At 61.8% G+C, this 20,583-nt stretch overlaps 2 protein-coding genes across 8 annotated transcripts in view; one reads left to right on the top strand and one right to left on the bottom strand.

Annotated features, from left to right (window-relative positions):
• Nucleotides 1-4,952, top strand: part of RAD54L2 (RAD54 like 2) — a 61,803-nt gene extending 56,851 nt beyond the window's left edge. For 3 of the 4 annotated variants that reach the window (XM_080606563.1, XM_080606564.1, XM_080606565.1), the window contains one exon: nt 12-4,952. In XM_080606563.1, the coding sequence (XP_080462689.1) occupies nt 12-1,000 (989 nt within the window). In that variant the 3' untranslated portion in view covers nt 1,001-4,952. The remainder of the gene's footprint in view (nt 1-11) is intronic. The other variant, XM_080606566.1, reaches the window with a different exon arrangement.
• On the bottom strand, nt 4,652-19,712 carry LOC308200600 (semaphorin-3D-like). 4 transcript variants are annotated; one of them, XM_080606577.1, is made up of 18 exons: nt 17,327-19,712; nt 11,298-11,458; nt 9,381-9,522; nt 9,174-9,236; nt 8,887-9,006; nt 8,675-8,777; nt 8,438-8,599; nt 8,177-8,322; nt 7,660-7,774; nt 7,509-7,578; nt 7,267-7,411; nt 6,967-7,189; nt 6,759-6,847; nt 6,634-6,675; nt 6,271-6,428; nt 6,106-6,170; nt 5,846-5,979; nt 4,652-5,776 (listed from the first exon to the last, which is right to left on the bottom strand). In XM_080606577.1, exons 1-18 carry the CDS (start codon nt 17,546-17,548, stop codon nt 5,408-5,410), a joined length of 2,529 nt encoding a protein of 842 aa, XP_080462703.1. In that variant the 5' UTR covers nt 17,549-19,712; the 3' UTR covers nt 4,652-5,407. The 4 variants fall into 4 exon arrangements, with proteins under 4 accessions (XP_080462703.1, XP_080462704.1, XP_080462705.1 ...); XM_080606578.1 differs by having other exon boundaries at nt 8,438-8,566; nt 17,327-19,707; XM_080606579.1 differs by having other exon boundaries at nt 9,381-9,541; nt 17,327-19,704.
• Between the last annotated feature and the right edge of the window lie 871 nt (nt 19,713-20,583).

The raw sequence follows: 20,583 nt of genomic DNA on the forward strand, positions 1-20,583 counted from the left end.
CGTGTTTCCAGGCTCCCAGAGCTCGTCGCTGGAGTCCGCGAGCAACGGCAGTCACAGTGCCTCATCCCCGCAGCTCCCCAGCGCGGAGGAGCTCACTCGGCCCATATCCCCCGACAGCCCCGAGATCATCAGCGAGCTGCAGCAGTACGCAGAGGCAGCGGCAGCCCGGGAGTCCCGGCACAGCTCTCCCAGCACCAATGCTGCGCAAGGCCACCCTGCCCGCACGGACAACGCGCCTGGCTTGGCAGCTCGAGGAGCCGAGCAGCGTGCTGGGATTCACTGCATGGCTCCCTCCGTGTCTTCAGCCTTGCCGGCCACCAGTCAGCACGTTGATGCCCACTCGGTGTTGGACTTACGGGGCAACAAGCGCAAGTCAAGCTCGCCGTCGGCTCCGGAGGAGCAAGCCCTCAGGCAGCAGAAAAAGCGCCAGTTGCCATCATCCGTGCAGCCGTATGAACACGGGTACCCTGTCTCTGGTGGGTTCGCCATGCCTCCTGTCTCTTTAAACCACAACCTAACCCATCCATTTGCCTCCCAACCAGGAAACTCCTTGTACATGGGCACTGGGTCCTCTTACTACCAGCTGCCCAATTTACTCCCAGACCCTCATCTGGTGTTCCCTGTGACTACTGACCCTCTGCTGACAGCCGGCACCGCCAGCTCTTCTGCTGCTACCTCAGTCACCGCCAGCGTCCCCTCGTTCATGCTAAACCCTTCTCTGACGGGGGTGCTGCCCAGTTACTCGCTTCCCTTCACGCAGTCACTCCTGCCCGAGCCCAGGATGTTTGCTCCTTTCCCAGCCCCCATCTTGCCTAGCAGCCTTCCCAGGAGCATGGCATCTGCCTACCCTGGCTACATGTCCCCTCACTCGGGCTACCCGGCCGGGGGCCTCCTTCGGTCCCAGGTGCCTCAGTTTGAACCCCAGGAGGTCCCAGAGGTGGGATGCAGCTCTAATGACGAGGACAAAGACGACGATGTTATAGAGATCACAGGGAAATAATGGGCCTGGCTCCTGCTCGGTCTCAGCTCCACCAGGAGGCAAAAAGTTGCAGGACCTTCCTGGGAGTCAGGATTTCCCCTCTGGGCCACAGCAGTGGGTGGAGAAGGATGCGAAGGGTGTGGCGTGGTGTTTGTTTTCTTTTCGTTTTGTTTTGTTGGTTTTTTTTTTAGCTGTCAAGGATCTGAATTGTGCTGGGAGCTGGGTGGGGGGCATAGAGCGGACCTGCGAGGGCCGGGGGGAGCAAGAGCCAGCGGAGGAGGGAAGCAGTAATGCAAACCATAGGAGTGCCTCCCTCCCACGCTCTGTCTGTCTGTCTGTCTCTGTTCTGTCTTGTCTGAAAGGGGGAGGCTTGGTGCCGTGAGTCACTGCCCTTCTCAGGCCTGGAAGCACGGGCTTGACCGCTGGCAGGGCTGAGCTCCTTCTCACACAAACTGCCTTATCTGTGAACTTCTCTCACTTGGGGAGGTGTGGGCCAGGGGGCAGTGACTCCAGCAGAGGTTGGGGACAAAGCATTTTTACTCGGGAGGGAGCGGGGGGACTTCTACATTGTGTGTGTTGGGGGGGCGGAGGGATTGATGTTTTTTTAAAAAAAAAAAAAAAAGAAAAGAAAAAAAGAAAAAAAAATCACCCCACAAACAATCTGTCAACCTCTGTCAAATTCACATGAAACTAGTGTGAGGGCTCCCCGGGCCCTTGGCGTGGGTCCCATCCAAGGTAGGTCAATCCCGTGGGGCTGCTGCCGGAGCAGCGGAGCCATGCCAGACCCGGTGGTGGCTGCTGGAGGGGAATCCTGGCGACTCCCCCAGCTCTGCGGCCCCGCCACGCTATGCGAAGGCCGTGTCTCGCCCCGCTGTGGCCCGGTGGATCCAGGGGTCGCTGGGCTTGCTGCTGCGTCTGAACAGCACCAGGCAGTGGAGAAGGTTGGGAAGGGACGTGGTTCTGGCCCCAGTGCCCCTTGCTGGTGACCCTGATTGGAGCAACTTCCCCCTGCACAGAACCTCTACCTTAATTTATTACGTGAAGGCATAATATTTATTGTTTGGGGGGCTCTTTCCTTCGATTTTTAAATTAATTTCCATATTAAAAAAAATAATAATAAAATGCTGGCCTCCATCCTGCAGTGGTTGCTCGTCGGGTTGTCTGTGTGGGGAGAAGCAGCCAGCTGCCCCGAGCAGAGCCCAGGGGCAGGAGCAGCCGCGGCGGCTCCCTGTAGCACGCTGCCGCGACCCCCAGGAGCGTCCCCTCTGCTGCCGGGGAGCAGCTGGAGGGAGGACGGAGTCCCCTCGCCGTGTCGGGGCAGGTGGAGGAGCACATGTGGGAGCTTCTTGTGCTTGTTCCTGGTGAGGAGGGCGTGAGGAAGGGCTGGCCCTGGCACTGACAGCGAGCACGCAGGCTGCTCACCTCTGTGCCAGGGCTCCGGAGGAGAGGTGGCTCTGCGCAGGTCCCGTGAGCACATCTGGATGTGTGTGTGGGTGTGAATGCACCGGGGTGGGGAGCTGGAGTCCGGGACCCTCTGTGTCCTATCTGGCTGTCACCAGGCCGGGTGTGTGCTCGCCGTGGGGGACTGCCCCGGAGCAGGGCTGGGATCTCGGAGCAGGGGCAGCTTCTAAGGGCGTGCTGCGAAAGCAGCAGTCGCTGGTGTTTGCTGGGACCAGCTAGGGAAGGGCAGGATGTCCTGTCATCCTCCGCCACAGGGTGAGCTGGAGCCCTCCCCTCTTGAGAGAGAAAGAGAGAGCAAGGGTGTGTGTGTGTGCACGTGTGTTACAACGACATAATAAAAAAACGTTATGGGGCTTTCCTAGTGTCTTTCTCTGTTTAATGGACATTGTCTGTCGAACATAACCACACCATTCATAGAAGCCTTAGATCAACAGTTTAGCTATGCAAATTATTTTAATTATTTTTTTAAAAAAAGACAAACATTAAAATAGTGCTTTCTTCTTTAACATATCCTAGGAGTTGAAAACCGAGGGGTTCTGAGCAAACTGCTGGACAACTTGTCTTTGGATGCACCATGGAAATAAAAATCAAACCCCCCCACAAAAGTAACAAAGCAAATTAACTGATGGTGTTCATGCAAGTTTCTCCAAAGACTTGACAGTGCTGCATCTGTGAGTCATGCCCTCCTGTGCTCTGTGTGTCCACCTCATGCACAACCCTGTGACACTGATTGTATTACGAGTTTGCCCAGATGTCCGTTGCATCCCTGTGAGGCTGTCAGATTGCCGGTGGATTTGGGGGAACGGGTCAGAGGCGAGGGCTTTCCTTGGCGAGAGTAGCAAGGGGTGAGACCTGCGGGCTTGTGAGCAGGACCCGGAGGAGGCCGGGGTGGGAGCAGACTGGCACCAGCACCCTGCTGCAGCCCAGCTCCGTGGCGCTGCTCGGTATAGCCAAGTTCCTCTGGGGGAAGCCTCCCAACGGGGCTTTTCTGCAGCCCTGTGCTGTGACAAAGCATGGAGATGTCCCTGGCACACCCGTGGGTGCTGGAGGTGGCCGTAGCCCGCAGGGAGCAGGCTGGGTGCCACCGGGTGGCCGCTCTGCTGGTGGCCTCCCTGTGACAAGCACCGGGCGCCCCGCTTGCCAAGTGCCTGCCGTGAGCCCCCGCTGCCCATCCGAGCACAGCAGGGCCCCGTGCCCCCTCCTGCTCCCTGCCAGCCCACGGCACCCTTGTGGAGAGGGGACAGGTCCCCAGCACCCCTCAGAGCCTTGGCCGGGAGGTGGCTGCCGCCCCTGGCCGTGGGGCCCTGGGGCTGCTCCTAGCTCTCCATGGGCAGGCGTGGGGATCATCCAGGGCGTTCCTGCGTCAGGGGATCTCTCCGAGCTCTAACATCTCTTCTCCCATGGGTCTCCTCTCCCCTCCCCACCCTTCTCCCATCCCTGACGTGTGGTTCTGCTGCAGAGGGTCCTGTTCTGGAACAGGGGCTTTCCCCTCATGGGTTAGATCTTCCTTTTTTTGTTTTTTTGCTGCTGAATTTCTGTCTCCAAATGACCGGCTGGAAGCGGCTGCCGGCGCGCAGCAGGGCTGCGGGTGGTGCTGAGGACAGCAGTGCGGGACACTCTGCCAAAGTTTTTTGGAAGCTGAGGAAGACCTGAGGTGCCCCAGTCCCAGCAGGGAGGGGTTGGCCCATGGACGGGGTGGGGTGGGGGCAATGCAGCCCAGAGCAGCCCACGCAGGACAGGATCTGCTGGGATGCCGATGGGGTGGGTATAGGTAGGCACAGAAAGGAAAATATTGCAGCAAGCAAAGGGGGCTTCACTAGAAATGATGTTATAGTTCGGCTTAATGATGTCAGCATACGGCTGAACCCAAGAAAATCGCTCTCGGTTTGTGGATGGCCTCCAGGCCGAAAGGGACAAGTACAGCAAACGCCTTCGCGACTGGCGTTCCGTGCCGCGCTCAGATGAATTTTGTTAATCCGGGCTTGGGAGGACTGGGAGGGAGGGTTGGGGTGGGGGAGAGGTCTCAAGGGGAACGTAGTCCAGCTAGATTTCAGTGGGGATGACGGCTCCTTGCGACTCGAGTGGAGAACACGGTCCCTTCAAGGGGCGACAGCCGCGGCTTCCACGTCAGTGGCGTCTGGCTTGGATCTGGAGCCTCCGGCAGATCTGCGCATGCGGGGGGAGCCTGAATGAATCCATCGATGAGTCTCATTTTGGTTTTTCCTGTTGTTTTGGGGTTGTTATTATTATTGATTTTTTTTTTTTTTTTTTTTTACTACCGCCTTAGTTTGTGGACGGTCTTTTTGTGGTTGGAAAGAGGAGTATCTCTAGCAGGGTGGGTGGGTCGGTGCCCCACGCATGATCATGTGCTTCCCTCTTCTCTCTGTCGAACGGGACGTGCTTGCCTGATCTCCCAGAGCAGAGACTTTGAACAATTTGTTGTTTATATGATGTATTTATTTTTACTTGTGTTTCATGTCATTTTTTTAAAAAATAATAAATTGTAAGTTGGTATAACTGCCTGTTTCTGTCTTTGGAATCTGTAAAAGCAGCCTGGGCTGGGGTGGGTGGGGCTGGGCGCAGGCGTTGGGGATGACACTGGGTCCGGGGATGTGTGACCATGGCCAGGTGCTGGAGACCACGCGTGAGCATGGTTTGTTTCCATTCCCGCCCCCCCATCTTCATCATTGCTGCTAATAACCGTCATCCCTAAGGGCTGGAGAAAACTGAGGAGAATAAATACTCTGCAGGGCACACAAGGCTTTGTGTCTGGGAGAGCTGGTCCAGGCCGCGCGCCCTCACCCTGTCGTGCACCCTGGGGTGCGCGCAGAGGCAGAGGGGCCTGGCGTGGCTTGAGGTAGTCGCAGCGCGGCGGTTCCTGCAGATGGACACGCGGAGCGGTCCTGAAGCTGGCACCTGCCTGCGAGAAGGGCCAAGAGAGAGAGAGCAGGCGGCCCCGGCTCGCCCTTACAGCGGCTGGGGCTGCCTGCGCACACGGCTGCTCTTGCTCTCCGGGGACCGGTGTTGCCACTTCTGGTGCCAGGATTTCTGCCGCTGCCTTTCCTGGTGCCACAGGGCGTTGCAGTAGGTGTCGAGGCTGGTGCCTGGTGCCCCCAAGGCTCGCGGGTCCGTCCGGGGGCCCTCGACCCCCTTGCTGCGTCGGTACGGCGGCACCTCCATCGCTTCGTGCTGGATGACGCGGAGGCTGTAGCGGGTGAGGGGCCGGGAGAAGGAGCGCTCCACGGCCTGGCACTCATAGGTGCCGGCATCCTCCCTGCCCAGCTGGCGGATCAGCAGCCCCTGCTCCAGCACCACGAAGTGGCCGCCGGTCCTGATCTGGTGCATGGAAAGAGTCAGGTCACCGTCCCCGAGCCGCCCCGCGTCCCCTCCCTGCTATCCCCGCACCTCGCTCAGCCCCGACCCCTCGCCGCGCCGCGCCAGCCACCGGATCGTCGTCTGCGGGGAGCGCGCCAGGCACTCGAGGAAGGTGGAGTTCTTCTCCACGCCGAAAACCAGCTTCTCTGTGGCCACCGCTGTCCCTGCACGGGGGTGGGACAGGGTCAGCGCGCGGCACCCAGTGCAGGGACGATGACAGAGGGCGCTGGGGGCTTTCCCGGTGCCCTGCTGCCCACTCATCCCAGCATCGCCCTGGGGCTGGTGCTCACCTTCTGCCGTATCCTGGCACTGGCTGAGCACATCGGGCTTCAGCACGTCCTGGCACCGGGCACGCCTGTGGGAGGGTGGACAGGACCATGGTGGCACCCAAGTGGTGGCACCCACCACCGTCTGTAGGCTGCCCCTGCGCAGGGCTGGCCCCAGCGGGTGCTCACCTCTTCTCTGTGAGCAGGTGCGGGGCGCAGGTCTTGCCGTCCCAGGTGCAGTAGGGGTCTCTGGCCAGGCAGCAGTCCGTGCAGGTTTTGCCGTAGAGCTCGCAGCGGTACAGGGCGAGCTGGAGCAGCCCGTGGGTGCTGCTCACCAACAGCTCCTGCTGCTCAGGCAAGCAGAATGGCAGCGCTCAGCACCGTGCCGGGCTGAGACTGCCGGGAGGTATGGGGACAGCGGGACAGAGCCAGCCACCAGCAGCCTGCTTGGTGGGAGCAGGACCCCGCCACATGCAAGCCCTGGGGCCAAGGGATGCTGAGGCTGGAGCGAGTACCCCGTCCCTTTAGGTACCAGTGTGAGGGAGGACTCACCCGCTTCGGTGACAGCTTCATGTCCAGGATGGGAGAAGGTGCCTGGAAGAGAGGAAGAGGTTCCAGAGAGGCTGAGGGCTGGGGTCCCTGGTCCCACCTCCTCCCGCTCCCACTCTCTGCTGTACCTTAGAGACGCTGATCTCCTCCAGGTTAATCACCTCGGTGCCGTGGCTCCCCGCACTGGCCAGCCCCACCTTCAGAACCTTACCCTCATCTGCCAAACACAGCGGGAGAAGGAGCTGGCGGGGCCGGGCTCCCCGGGGCTGGGGGGACACTCCTGCCACCCAGCCACCGTGTGACGACCCCGGCCCCAGAGCTGGGCTGAGGCCCTACCCGTGCCGAGGAAGAGCACGTCGTAGTGCCGGCTCTCTGTCTCCAGCCGGTGCACCAGCAGCCGCCGCAGCCGGTAGGGAACATTGACCCTCACCAGGACGGGCTGGCGGCCCTCCGGCTGCACGGGCTCCCACATCAGCTGGTGGGAGCGCACAAAGCTGATCACCTCGTCGGGGAAGTCCTTGGTGGAGCGCAGGAGGGGGTCGTACGTCTCGCTGGGGCACTGAGGCGACACGAGGGGCCGGGTCACTGCCAGGCTGGCCCCTCCTGCCGCCACCCGCTGCCCTCCCGGCTCCTTACCATGCCGGGCCGGGGGTAGGGGACACGTCCCTTGTATTCCACCCAGCGGTAGTCGAATCCCTCCTTGTGCGCGAAGGGGCCGCTGAAGGCCGCTCTGATGGCAGCCATGGAGTAGACGCACACCGCGGAGCCGCTGAAGACACCGCTGCGGGGCGGCCGTCAGCGTCCCTGCTCCGCCGCAGGCAGCCGCGGCGAGGGGCTGGGGGGGTGCTGGGCTGCCCCGTGCCTGGGCACGGGCTCACCTGGAGACCGTGAAGAGGCCGAAGATGAGGGGATTCTGAGGGTCCCGGGTGCGGAGGAGGAAAACATCCTCTGCAAAGAGAGAGGTGGAGCTGGAGCCAGAGGTGCAGGGGGGTTTTCCCGGCCAGGCAGCTGGGGCAGGCTGCCACTCACCCAGCTGGTCAAAGTGCGTCTGGGTGCCCTGCGGCCCCGGGATGGAGCACACCAAGCGGGCCTTGAGGAACGTGCTCCAGCGGTTGATGAGGCTGCGCTTCCCTCCGACGTCGTTCTGCCGGGCAACGAGAGCTGCACCCACGCCAGCCCCACCAAGCCACCCCTACGGCTGTCCCCGCAGCGGGACACCTGAGCCCCCGCAGTGACAGCCCCAGCCTTGCTCCTTGCCCCTCTGTGGGGTGCCCGGGGGTGGGAAGGTGCCGGGGGAGCCGCCGAGTGGGGCAGGGGACTTGGGGCTTTCTCACTGCTATGCAGCAAAGCATAGGCAGAGGTGGGACCCAGGCTCCTGCTCACCAGACCAGCACACAATGGTTAAGGTTGGAAGGGACCTCTGGAGGTCCCCTGGCCCAACCCTAACAAAGGGACAATGGCTTTTCACAAGGCAGCGCTCCCGGCACGGTGGCAGAGCTTGCCTTGTGTGATCCCAGCCGTGGCACACCAGCCTTAGCCCACTGACCTTGCAGACCCGGGCCACCCTAGCATGGATGTGCCGCCTGTCCCACTGCCCAGCCTCCAGGGCCGTCTCGCGGAAGAAGACGTAGACCTTGTCATCGTGCGGGTTGTAGGTGTCGGGGATGGCGAAGGCACCCACAAACGCAGGCTCTGGAAGAGATGGCGTGCTATCGCCCCGTGCCTGCGGCTCCCTGTGCAGGTGGGCCCCCTGCCACGGGGGAGGAGATGTGACCAGGGCACTGTGCCGAGCACAGCCCCCTTGTACCGTGCAGCCAGTGGTCCTGGTTCTGCTCCGTGCGGATGTAGCTCTGCTCGGCCCCGCGCACCCAGGTCCGGAAGAAGGCGGCGCTGCTGCCCATGAAGTCACTGGAGGTGCCCGAATACATCTCCCCATCTGTGGGGTCAGCGGGGGGGGTGCATGGAGGAGCTGGGGGCGCAGCCGTAGGACCCCCGCATGCTGCATCCCCAGGGAGCCCCAGCTCCCTGCTCCCGCAGCCCTTACCGACAAGGAGCGCGGTGAAGGGCTGGCGGGGGCTGTACGGGCACCGTCCTCGCCCCGACTGCAGGGAGTGGGTCACCAGCCGCATCAGGGAGGCCCCGGCACCCTGCCAGAGCCCAGGGGGAGATGTCAGCTCCGCCAGCCGATGGACAAGGGAGCATCAAGGGCACTGGGTCCCTCTGCAGCGGGGCCGCAGCTCACCGGGTGCCGCTCACCTTGCCCCGGGCTCCCAGCTGGACGAAGGCACAGACGGGCTGGTAGGAGCCCGTCCCGCAGGCAAACACGTGGCTGCTGTTGTAGGGCTGCAGGAGGCGGATGAAGTTGGCGCACTCGGTCTGCCCAAGGGGAGGGAGATGGTTGTTGGCAGGGAGGACCCAAGCCGGCGCGCTTGCAGGCAGCCCCCCACATGCCACGCACGCCCCACAGTTTGGGGTGTCTGGGTGCTGAGTGCCTGCGCCGAGGCACAAAAAGCCCCGAGCTGGGGACTCCCGGCCCTGCTTACCTCTACATCCTTCCCCGCCAGCCGGCAATGTTCAACCTGCTCCCTGGAGGCTGGCCAGAAGATCTGCGACAGAAGCGCCCCAGGCGCAGGCAGCAGCACATGTTTGGGACAACTTCAGGGGACGTGGCCCTGGGTGCCAGAGCTGCCCCTGGAGAAAGCGGGCAGCCTGGCCCAGGACCACGTCTGCACCCCCTGCCCAGCACTGACCTTCTCGGGCTCTCTGCCAGGATGGTCGAGATGGAGCAGGAAGATGTGGTTTTTGGCTCCCACCATCAGCCAGGCCCTGTCTTCATCCAGCAGGAGGGCTTGGAAACCCAGCCCGTCCCCTGAGGTCAGCAAGAGGCGGGAGCTGTTGGATTTCAGCAGGTCTGAGGAGCATGAGGTGGGAGGAAGGGCAGCCCGTCAGGGAGCTGTCCCTCCCTGCACGGCCCGGGGCCACGCGGGCTGGGGCAGTTTGCTGGGGGCTAAGCGAGGGAAGGCCCTGCTGGAGCCGTGTGGGCATGGCTCCGTCCGAAGCGGCTGGGAGATGGAAATGGCAAGGAAGGCGATGCCGGCCGCATGCTGCAGGCACCAGTACCTGCCTGGGCCTGGGGCAGGGATTTCCAAGCTGAACGGGATCAGCAGCTGCATTCCCCTCCCTGCCCTTGCCGTTGTTGCTGGGGTCCCCAGAGAGGACGGGGCTGGCACCCCCACGTCCCGCCGGCACAGTGGCTGAGACGGTGGGTGAGAAACATCCTCTCCTTTGTGCTCACTATCTCCCAAGGCCAGCGTGCTTTTCCTCGCTGTCAAGACCACTGCGAAAGCCCTGTCCCGTCCGCTACCTTTGCGGCTGCACCCTCAGAGCAGGGTGACCCGGGGCTTCCTGGGGTCACCGCCCGGCTGCACGGGGCGCAAGGAAGAGCCGGCCCCACAGGACATCCCCACAGCCCAGGGGAAGCCAGGCTCTGAGTCTCTGAGGGGTTTCCATCCCCTCACTGCCGCGGGCTGATAAGAGCTGCACCGGAGACGTCTTCGGTGCCGGTAACCCACCGAGCCCCCGTGCCACCAAATGCAGCAGCTTTTGGCCCTGCCACCAGCAGCGGCAGGGGACCAGAGCCCAGCAGAAGCCCCGTTTGCCAGCCCCCAGCTGTGCCAGCCCCGGTCGGTGCAGCAGCAGGCATCCTGGGTCTGGGGCAGGGCAGCAGAGAGGCTCAGCCCTGGCCAGCAGCGGGGCTGTCCCGTCGTGACCCCCACTGTCACCTCTCGCCCGGCCAAGCCCCCTCCCCAGCAGGGTGGAAGCCACCAGCGCCGCTCCTGGCCCCGCGCCCCGTGCCCCATCCTTCCTCCGCTCCCACAGCCTCCGCTGCTGTCATTTCCTCCTTGCAGGCTGCTTGCGTCTTCCCCCCCTGCCCCCCTGCCTCCCCCATGCTGGGGCCTGACGTGAGGCAGGCGGGCTCTCAGAGGTCCTTTCATTTGATTTCGATTTTTTTTTTCTGAAGTTTTTTTAAACCTGAGCTCCTTGCGCCATTGTGTCCTTGAACCTGCCCGTTGCTGTCCCTGAGTCACATCCCCTGCCGCAGTTCCCATTGTCCTCAAGCCCTCCTGATGCTGGGAGCTTCCTCTCCTGCCTCTGCCCAAGACCAGAGAGCTGCTGGCACGTCTGGCCATGGGGCTTTGAAGGCAGAGTCCCTCCGTGTTCCCAGCTGGTCTCCAAGGAAGGACCAAAACCTGGCCCTGACACCTGCTCCTGAGCTGGGCCACCAGCAGGACCATTGCTGCTGGGGATGCCCCGTGGCACCCAGAGGTGCACCCACCTCCGTGGCAAGCCCACCCCATCCCCAGGCTGTCTAGGGCCCTGCTCCAAGCCCTCAGCACAAACAGAGCCTGCCCTGAAGCCCTCACACAATAATTACAGGCAGCAGGGGTGCAGCGGGAAGCACAGGGAGATGGCTGCTTCACCTGGACTCAGGCGGGTGGCACAGGAGGGACGGGCTTCGTGAGAGGGACATGGGGCAGAGGGCGGCTGCTGGGGGACATCGGCGCAATGGCGACGCCGTGGCCACGTCACCCTCCTGCCCCGTCACCCTGCCCGTGCCCAGGCTGGGAAAACACAGCCCAGCGCCTCCGGAGACGCGTTCCCCTTACCTTTGTAGGCGACACGGAGACGAGGGGCGTGCTGCTTCCACGCCCCGGCGGTGTCCGGCTGCGGCAGCAGGGCGCAGAGCAGGAGGGCAGCCAGCGGCAGCCTGTGGCCACGGGGAGCCCCCGTCCTCGCCATCGCGCCGCCGCGGTGCTGCCGCCTTCAGCTGCGAGGGGAGAAAGGTTGGGGAAATGCAGGGGGCGGCCATGGGGAGGGACACGGGAGCTGCCCCGCACCCAGGCACGCTTCTGGAAGCGCCCCCGGCCCCTTCCCCTGCCCATCCCGGGTGCACCCAGGACCTCACGGCCTCGGTCGCTGCCCCCTGTGTGCCCTGGAGGGGCAGGTGGCAGGGCCGGCTGCTCCCAGGTCAGGACAGTGAGACATTTCTTGTCCTGCTCATGGATGTCCTGCATTGCAGCAGCTCTGATAACCACACTCTTGCTGTGCTTTCAGCTCTTTTGAGTCCCACAGTTGAAGGGTTTTAAATGAGCATGGAGGCTTTAGGTGCAAGGGCTGGGGGCTTTCTGCAGGTCTGCGCAGGAGCAACCACACAGCCCGGGAGCCGAGCACCTCCAGCTGCCCTGTTCCCTCTCTCCCACAAGAAGGAGCACTCAGCTGTGCCTTCAGACAAGGTTTGGGTCTCTCAGGGCCTCCCAGATCCCCCCCCGCCACCCCAGGGCTCATCCAGAGGTTGTGCCCGGGATTTGGCAGGAGGTTTATTTTACCAACAACGTGCACAGGGTTGCTGGAGAAGCAGGGAAAAGGCCAGCCTCTAACTGCAGCTTTCTATAAACGGAGGACGCTTGCGTGACCCAGAACGTTTGCCAGGGTGGCTCCAGGACCCTGAGGGTGGCAGCCAGGGCACAGCCACCTCCCTGGGGACACGGGGGACAGCCCCAGGCAGCGGGGACACAGGGGTGGCACATCCCTCGTCTGCTGCACTGCGAGACCCAGCGGCAGCTTCGTGCCAACGGGAGCATCCTGGCTGCGGAGGGGTTGGAAAAGGGCAGGGAGGGCGCAGCCCCAGGCCATAACCCCAAATTTCTCCTGGAGGAGAGGAGCTGGTCCCTGCAGAGTTTACACTGTGAGAGGGAGAGCGGGTGTCTCACGGATGGAAACAAGCTGCGGGTGATGAATCCAGGGCTAAATTAAACACTCCCGACAGCTTTAAATAATCAACTGTCCTGAGCTGGGACTGTTTTTATCGGGGCTTGGAGAGGGAGCTGCTGATGAGGGCAGGCTGCCGGGCCAGGGGAATTTCAGCAGGGTAATGCCTTCCCGGGGCTCCCACGCTCTGGGTGCTGCGGGACTGGGGGGAGGCTTTTCCTTCAGAGACCGGGTCCTGCAGAAGGTCTTGCAGGAGATGGAGCAACACCAGGAAGAGGAAAATCCCTCCAGTTTACAGCATGCTCTGAAACGTACAGAAAATACAAGCTCGCTTGTGAAAGCGATGCCTCAGAGAGGCAAATTTCCAGGGCAGAAGGGCCCCGGCAGCAGCTCCATCCCCAGGGACGGAGCGTGCCGAAGGAGAGCTCGGCAGCAATCCCCTGCCAAGTGCCAGCCCCACAGACCCCGATTGTCTGGCGGTTAATCCAGAGCCCCGCGCTCAGGACGTCGCCTTCTTGAGTTACAGCCTGGGGCCAGCCGCGGGCTGCAGAGGGGCCCCAGCAGCTGGGGGAGCCGGGGGGAGATAGACCTGGGTGCCTGGGCTGGGAAACGGGGTGAAACCCAGCGGCCAGCAAGGGCAGGCGGATGGGATGGCTGCCGCCACGCCGCGCCCCCATCCTTCACCTCCCCACGGCTCTCGTGGGCGCTCGCGGCTCCACCTGGCCGGCGATGCGCGCTGCGCGCTCGGCGGTGCCCCGGTGCTTGTCACTGAGGCCACGTCCACCAGCGGCAGGGCTCGGCGCAGCCCTCCGTCCCTCCCCGGGGTGTGATGGATGCCCCGGCAGCTGCTGCGCCCCGCTCGCCGCGCCGTCACGCAGCGGCAGCTGTCAGCCTTGTCCCGTGGGGGGCAAAGCCACCGGCGTGCCCCCCCCCCCCAGCCTTCCCCCGGAGCCGGGGGTGGGAGCAGAGCCCTCCACGGGGTGGGGATGGGTGCTGACGGAGTGGGACCCCAAAAGCAGAGCTGGGGTGGCAGTGGGGCACTGAGGCGCTGCCTGCAAATGGCAGGGTGAGATAAATCCCCTGGTAAGCCGGGTCACACGCGGCCAGCAGCCCTAAAAGCTGGGGAAGGGGGTTGAGAACCCCCCAGGGCTGGGTCCCCCAAGCCTCAGGACCCCTGGGGCACAGCCGCATTCCCGGGTGCTGCCCACACCCTGGCGCAGCACGGGGCCGAGCCCAACACTTGTCACTTGCCCACCACATGGCCCGACACCCGATACAGAGGCTCACCCCGCCACGGGGCCGTTTTCCCAGCTTTCCGAGCCAGGCACGGGCTCAGATGTGAGCGGGGCTCCATGGGCAGGAGGCCGAGAGGCAGCCGGCCAGCTCCGCAGGCAGGGAGCCCCCATGCTCCGGGCTGGGCTGAGGTCTTCTCCAGCACCCCCAAAGCAGACCCCACCACAGCCTTAGGCTGCCGTGGCATCTGGCAGAACCCCTGCCTGCTCCCTAAAGCACACTTGTGTTTTTTTCCTGACTGCCTCAGCCCTTCGGGCAGGGATGCTCAGCGCCTCGCCGGGAGCTGCTCTGCTTTCCCCCAGCTCCAAAGCCGGGGCTCAGGCAGGAGCTGGCCACAGAGCACCTGCTCCTCCGTCACTCCCATTCCCTGACACCCGCCCCAGAGAGACGGGGCTGTCACCCTGCCTCCCAGCACCAGGCAGCTCAAAAATTGTTTTCTTTTCATCAAATGCAGGCCTGCTCCCTGCCCTCCTGTGCTAACTGGAAGAGGTTGAGCAGGCGTGGGGGGCTTGGCCAGAGAAAGTATTTTAATGAGGATGGAGGCAGCCTGCATGGCCGCCTGCTTCATCTCAGAGCCTCTCGCTTGCAGCTGCTGGGTAGTTACAGCTGCAAGGCTCTGCCCTGCCAGCCTCGGGCCCCTTCGCAGCCCCCAGTGTCTGCCCTTGGCTCCAGCACACTGCTGCCTGCGTCCCAGCGAGGATGAGGAGGAGGAGGGATGCAAAGTGAAGGGCCACGCTTTTGCATGTGGCCAAGGGTACGTCCCAGGGCACTCGCAGCTCTGAGCGGGGGCAGCGTGGGAAGAACAGTACTTCTCCCCACCAACAATGGACAGATTGAAACTGAAAGTCTATTTCTTCTTTTTTTTTTTTTAGTTCTCCTCACGCTGGCCAAATGAGCTGACATCAGTGATCTCCTCCTGGAAAACAGGGAAACAAACCTTAGCCCGCTGGTGGGAGCAGCAAAGTTGCTTCCGCACACAATAAGCGGCAGCCTGCCAGCGTGCTGGATGAGAACAATAACCCCACGCGGACATGTGCCTGCGAACCGCATTGTTTGAGGGAAACCACATCCTGGGCAGGCTCCCAGCCCGGCTTGCCACGAGTGCCGCAGCAGCCGTGCCGTGCCGTGCCGGTCCGTGCCAGTCTGGGTATGGCGGTGCCGGTACTGCAGGCGCGGCTCCGCCGGGGCTGTACCAGGATTGCACGGGGTCACCGAGCGTGGCGATGGCACATTCACGTGTGTGCCCATCCTGTGATGCCCGCAGCGGGGAGCAGTGAAGGCTTATCTCCACGGTGCTCGTGGAGGTCGAGGTTGGTGGCAGCCAAGGCTCAGGGCAGGCCCTCGCGTACCCCCCGCGGCTCGGTGGCCGGCTGCAAGCTGATGCCCGATTGTCACAGCTGCCATTTGGGGTATTCCCAAATGTCTGGGACATATCCCATACGCACGATGTCTCTAGGGGTGCAGACCACCTCAGTCCCTGGCACTCTTGTGCAGACCATGGCAAGGCTCCTCAAAAAGTGAGGGGGGGGGGGGTGCTCAGTCCCCATCCCCAGCCTGCCCCATCCCGGCTGTTTTTTCAGCCGGTGCATCCCAACACCTTTGCCGTGCTGGCTTTCAGCAGCCATCTGTAGCTGCAAGAGCCTGTGAGACCTAGCTACCCTGTGCCCTCAGGGACACCCCTTGCTGTAATCCCAGCCACAGTGGGAGTAGAGCAAACACTGAGGAAGAGGCAGCCCCGAGCGCCCGGCAGCCACAGTTTATAATAAATCCTTGTCCACGCTGTAAACAGTCCCCGAGCGGGTGTCAGAGGAGCACAGCAGGCGGCGGGGAAGCCAGCAACACGCGCCTGTGATAAGGGCTGCCAGCCCCCGTGGCCGGGAGGCTGGGGTCTGCCGAGAACATCTTTAGCAGCACCTTCTGCTGCGGCTGCGGCCACCCCGGGTGGGCACTGCCCCCTACACGCCCTGGGGGTTTTCCTGTCTAAATCCTGACCAACGAACCAGAGCGAATGAATGAGCCCTGCCTTGCGTCCTTGTGGAATTCAGCAAGATTAGATTAGGGATGAATGCTTCCCGTATTTTCTTACAGCAGTGGTATCTGTGTTTTCAAATTGTATCTATCTGTGTTTTCAATATCTGTGAATTTTCAATATCTGTGTTTTCAATACAAATCTCTGGCTGATAAACCATAGGGGCGTTTGTTTGTTTTTCGGGGACGTTCAGTGCCCTTAGCTCCGCAGGAGACATTTATGCACTCCAGCAATTACCGTACTGCAAGCTGTGGATTTCGGCACGCCGGGCACCGCAGCGGTCGGGGCATTATGACAGTGCTGTCCTCCTGCTGTCCAGGCACTGCCCACAGGGTGCTGCGGGGACGGCAGTGGCTCCGCTGGGAGCGGATGGAGCAGGTGGCACACTTCTCAGTCACGTTGTGCCATCAGTCCCTTCCTAACGGTCCCCGCACCTCTCTCACTGCGTTGTTTTTCTGGATGGATTTGGTTTTCTACGGGCACTTCTCCCACGGCACTTTCCCTCCTCCCTTGGGCACGAAGCTGCATCCAAAAGGCACTGGGTTCCTGGATCTCGTGCTGCCCTCCAGCCTCACACCACCAGCGAGTCCTTCTGGGCATCAACCAGCTCATCAGCCACGGCAGTAACCTGGGGCAGCTGGGCTAACAAAGCCTGCTTATTACAAGCATCATTTCCCCCGGACAGGGCATTGCGCGCTGTCACACTTTGCACCGGTGGAGGTCTTGTTCAAAGGACAGGAAGAGATAACCGTCCCTGCTTTCATTTAAGTCAATCGAGTGCTTTGCTATTTGTGTCTGTGCATAAGTGTTTAGCCTTCTCCTCGCCATCCTCAAACCGAGTGTCACCAGACCGCCGCACCGCAGCACCCAGCTCCTTGGCCAGCCCCAGCCCTATCCTGAGACCCTCGGAGGCGACAGGGCAGGGGCTAAACCTCCCCGCCACCCCCTCGCTGTCCCTCCTGCTCTGTTCTCTCCCTGCCTGCTCCATCAGATGGCCCGAAATGAGGCATTTCTCCTCTGCGAGGCTGTCACTGCTGCCTGGAGGCAAGCGATCGATTTTCATTTGGGGGTGGGGGGATCCAACAAAGCCGCCTCCGGCCGGCAGAGAGATCCCCAGACGGGAGCAGCCGCTTGGATAAACCTGCCAGCAGTGTCCAGGTGAAACAGCCCCCAAAAAATCACTTTGGAGATCGAGAGTTTAACAGTACAAATAAAAGCTTTACGGTCCAGACAACTCCTGGGATCAAGTTAATGCATTAACAGATAAGAGCCCACAAAGATCATCACCAGAAACTTTTTCAATGCACACTATGGCAAGCCGAGTGGCAGAACAATCTCTGCTCTCGGTTTTGGAGTTGGCAGAAGATTAATCACTCACAAGCCGCTCTGCATAAAGACATAAAGTGCACCAAGCCCAATTTAAGCCCAGAGAAGCGCTCATTTACACAGGGTCAAGCCTGCTCCGGCTGTCCGCTCCGCACCGGAGCCGCTCTGAGCTGGAAATGGCAGCACGGTTTCGTCCCACCGGGAGGGAGAAACAATGCCGAATATTCCAGCCGGCCCTGCCAAGCGCACGAGCAATTAAAAAGTTCCTTCGTTACTCACCGAGCAGCCCGGCGGACCCCACGGGCAAGAAGCTGCGGGCGCCCCCCGCACCGGCTGCAGCGCGCGGAGCTGGGCGCGCAGGGTGGGGCCGGGGGCCGGGGGGGCCGGAGGCGGCCTCCATTCATAAAAGCAGCCCCGGGACCATCTGTCCCGGTGCCGAGTGTCCTGCTCGGCCCCCATCCTGCCTGCCGGGCCCGCGGATCTGCGAGCGGCAATTGCCATCTAGCGGCGCCCGCGCCGCTCCAGCCCCTGCTGCAGCGCAGGCAGGGCTGCCAGGCTCGCCTGAAGTCATCAGAAGCGACGCTGCTTTTCCCCTTAATTTTTCATTCCCTCGGCTCAAGGCGTACCTCAGAGGGGTGGAACAGCGAAACAGCTCATCGGGTGCCTCTGCCAAACGTGTCTGCTGCACAGGGGGCTGGGGACGGGGAAGGGCGCTGTGCGGGTGCTGTTCCTGTGCTGCATTCACAAAGGAAACCCCTTCTCCCCAAGGGGCTCCAGAGGCTGAGTGTCAGGGAGAGAAGGAGGTTGTGTTCATCTGGACGGATCCAGGCTCCTGTGTGCCTGCACCAGCACCGTGCTGGCTGCGAGGGCCGGCACAGCCCAGGGCCGCAACGTATGTGCTATGCATCTACAAGGGTTTTCCCAGCTTCTTGGGCCTACTCCGGTCCCGTAGGCTGGACGCCCACAAGCGCTTGGAGAGCGTTAGGTGCATTCCTGAAGCACGTTTGGTTTGGTTTCATCTGAAAGGAATCCAGGCTCTCCTGAGTCCGAGCTCTCCAAAGCCACTCCAGGATGAGATCCAAAGTGCAGCAAGTGGGGGAAGCTGGGAGATCAGTTTCAAAACTGAACCCTGCTCCAAATTAACGTGCTGGAACGCATGCAGCCTAGCAGGGCTTTTGGGAGCAGGGGCTTCACTGTCCAACGCCCCACCGCCAGTGCACTGACCAGGCCATTTCCTAAGTCCTGGCCCTCAGAAAGGCCCCGGGGATGAGAGCAAGTCCCAGGGTCAGAGGCAGCTTTGTCAGCAGCTCATTTGTAGGGGCTCCGTCCCACTGCCCCTGACCTGCTTGCCCCCCATGGCGGCCAGGGCAGTGACGGGACACTCACCACTTGCCACAGCAGAGGCGGTGGCGAGGCGGTGGCACGAGGCAGCTCCAGAGGTGAGCCCTGAGCTTTCCCCCAGCTCGGGGCCGTTTCTGGACAAGCCCATCCTCCCATTGTGCTGCCTGCAGGCCTCGGTCTCCTGGGTGTGCGGGGCGCTCATTTCCCAGCTTCCTTGAAGCACACCCAGGCGCTCGGCAGGAAGGCGAGGTGCACTTTAGCAGCTGGAAGCCATCACCAGGCCTCTCCTACATAGGAAATGGGTGAATCCTGGCCAGCCCTGTGAGGCTGCTGACCTGGGGTCCTCCCTGCTGACACCCACCCTATGCCAGGGCGGAGGCTCCGTGCTTCCCGGGTAGGAGATGCTGGGAAAAGCAAGAGCGCACCGTGGAGGAACCCCCATGCTCAGGAGAAAAAGAGGAGCCCCAAAGATGCAGGGCATGAAGTTGGATGGGGTCCTGTGCCCCCTCCCTGAGCAGGGCCAGCCTCACCCCAAGCCGTTCGGGGCCAGGTGACACCTGGGGGAGGCTGGGCCCCCTCCAGGAGCTGAGCACGCTGCACCGTGGCGAGGAAAGAGGAAAAGGGCAGAGAATTGGGGGGTTTGGGGGCAGGGAGCCTTCCTCCCTCACAGCTCGGAGGCTGGGGTGACACCTCCCCGTGGGTCACTCCACCTTCATGTGTGCACTGTGCTCAGAGAAACACTGTGCAGGGCTGGCGGGCTGGGTCCCGGTGTGTTACCGCCCTCCCAAAGCCAAATGCATCTCCAAAAAGGTTTTCTTTGTGAAAAAAAACGTGAAGCCCCTCGATTTGCCTCCCTGGATTGGGGGGTGCTGCATCAGGCTGAATGCTGCCAGCAAGGGGAGCCAGCCCTGCCCCGCCGGCCTGCCCGGGGCCGAGGAGCCCCAGCTGGCTCCGAGCCGGTGGCACCGCTCTCCCCACTGCAGGCAGCTGATGCTCTCGATTACAGCCCCGCTGCGTGGCATGGGTTGCTTCTGGGAAACCTCCTCCTTGCCCCGTGCCAAGCCCTGTGGCTGGGTTCAGGTACGTGCCTCGCTTGAGGCATTAAATTACCGAGCATGGCAGAGCATAGGAGGGGTCTTGTACCTCTGGCTGGGGGGGGTGCTCGGGGGTCTGGGCTTCTGCATGGCCGTGTGGAGGCTCTCAGCCTTGTTCTGGCTGACCTCTGGGGTCTTCCAGCAGGCACAACCCCAGTCATAACCACGGAGAACACAGATACTTGAAGAGGAATTATCTGGTATCAAGGTCTCATCTGAAAGGTTGTAATCTCTTGGTAAATAAGCTTTCTTTTTTTTTTTTTTTTTTGAAAGCACACTGCCAAGCACCATCCTGCCACTATATTTAGCTTTTAAATTAGCTGAGCCCTTCGTTTGCAGAGGGGTCGAGCCTCTCCCCAGTGGCACAGCCTGGACACGCACCGTGCCTGCGAAGGATGATCCCCTGCACTGCACCTCCCGGGGTAAGGCAGATGTGAAAAAGCCGTCAGCACCCATGGGTGTAAATTTGGCAGGGCCTGGGTGGGTTACGGCCCTGTGGGTGCAGCACGGAGCCACCTCCTGGCTGTGCCTTCGTGGGCCAGGTCCCTGCACATGGCAGAGACGGGCACCAAAACGTGACCCAACAGCTGCATTTGGTGCATTCAGCAGGAAATCCCTAGGAGCTGCCTTTTTTAGCTCACTTGCAGCAAGTGGTGCAAACCCAGTTTGTGGAGCAGCTGGTTTTTTGAGAAAAGCAGGGGTTTGCTGCCCACTGCTGATGGAACGGGTGTGCCCGGGTGGTACTACCATGGTATTTTTCTATACAAAGCTGTGCAGAGCACTTCAGAGGGGTTCCCCAAGTGGACCTACCAGGTCAGGAAGATGCAGCCAGGCTCTGCATGTGTCTGGTTTCAGTCTTTGCACGACCCACAGGACAGGCATTTTGCTTTCCTAGGTGCATGAGAACTGGTCTACCATCCTGTACCCATCCCTCTGGCTTTTTGGGGATCTTACACTCCAGCCAGAACTGCAAAAAGTTAAGAGCATTTGCTTTCCAGATAAGCCTGCAGTCGCAAGGTCCTGTATTTGTGACTCTGCCCCTGGTGACACCCTGCAGAAGGAAGGAGCCCCACAGGGTCCGTTTGCTGCAGCTAATTTGTC

This window comes from Anser brachyrhynchus (genome assembly GCF_964034855.1).
Source record: "Anser brachyrhynchus genome assembly, chromosome: 10".
Taxonomy (NCBI): domain Eukaryota; kingdom Metazoa; phylum Chordata; class Aves; order Anseriformes; family Anatidae; genus Anser; species Anser brachyrhynchus.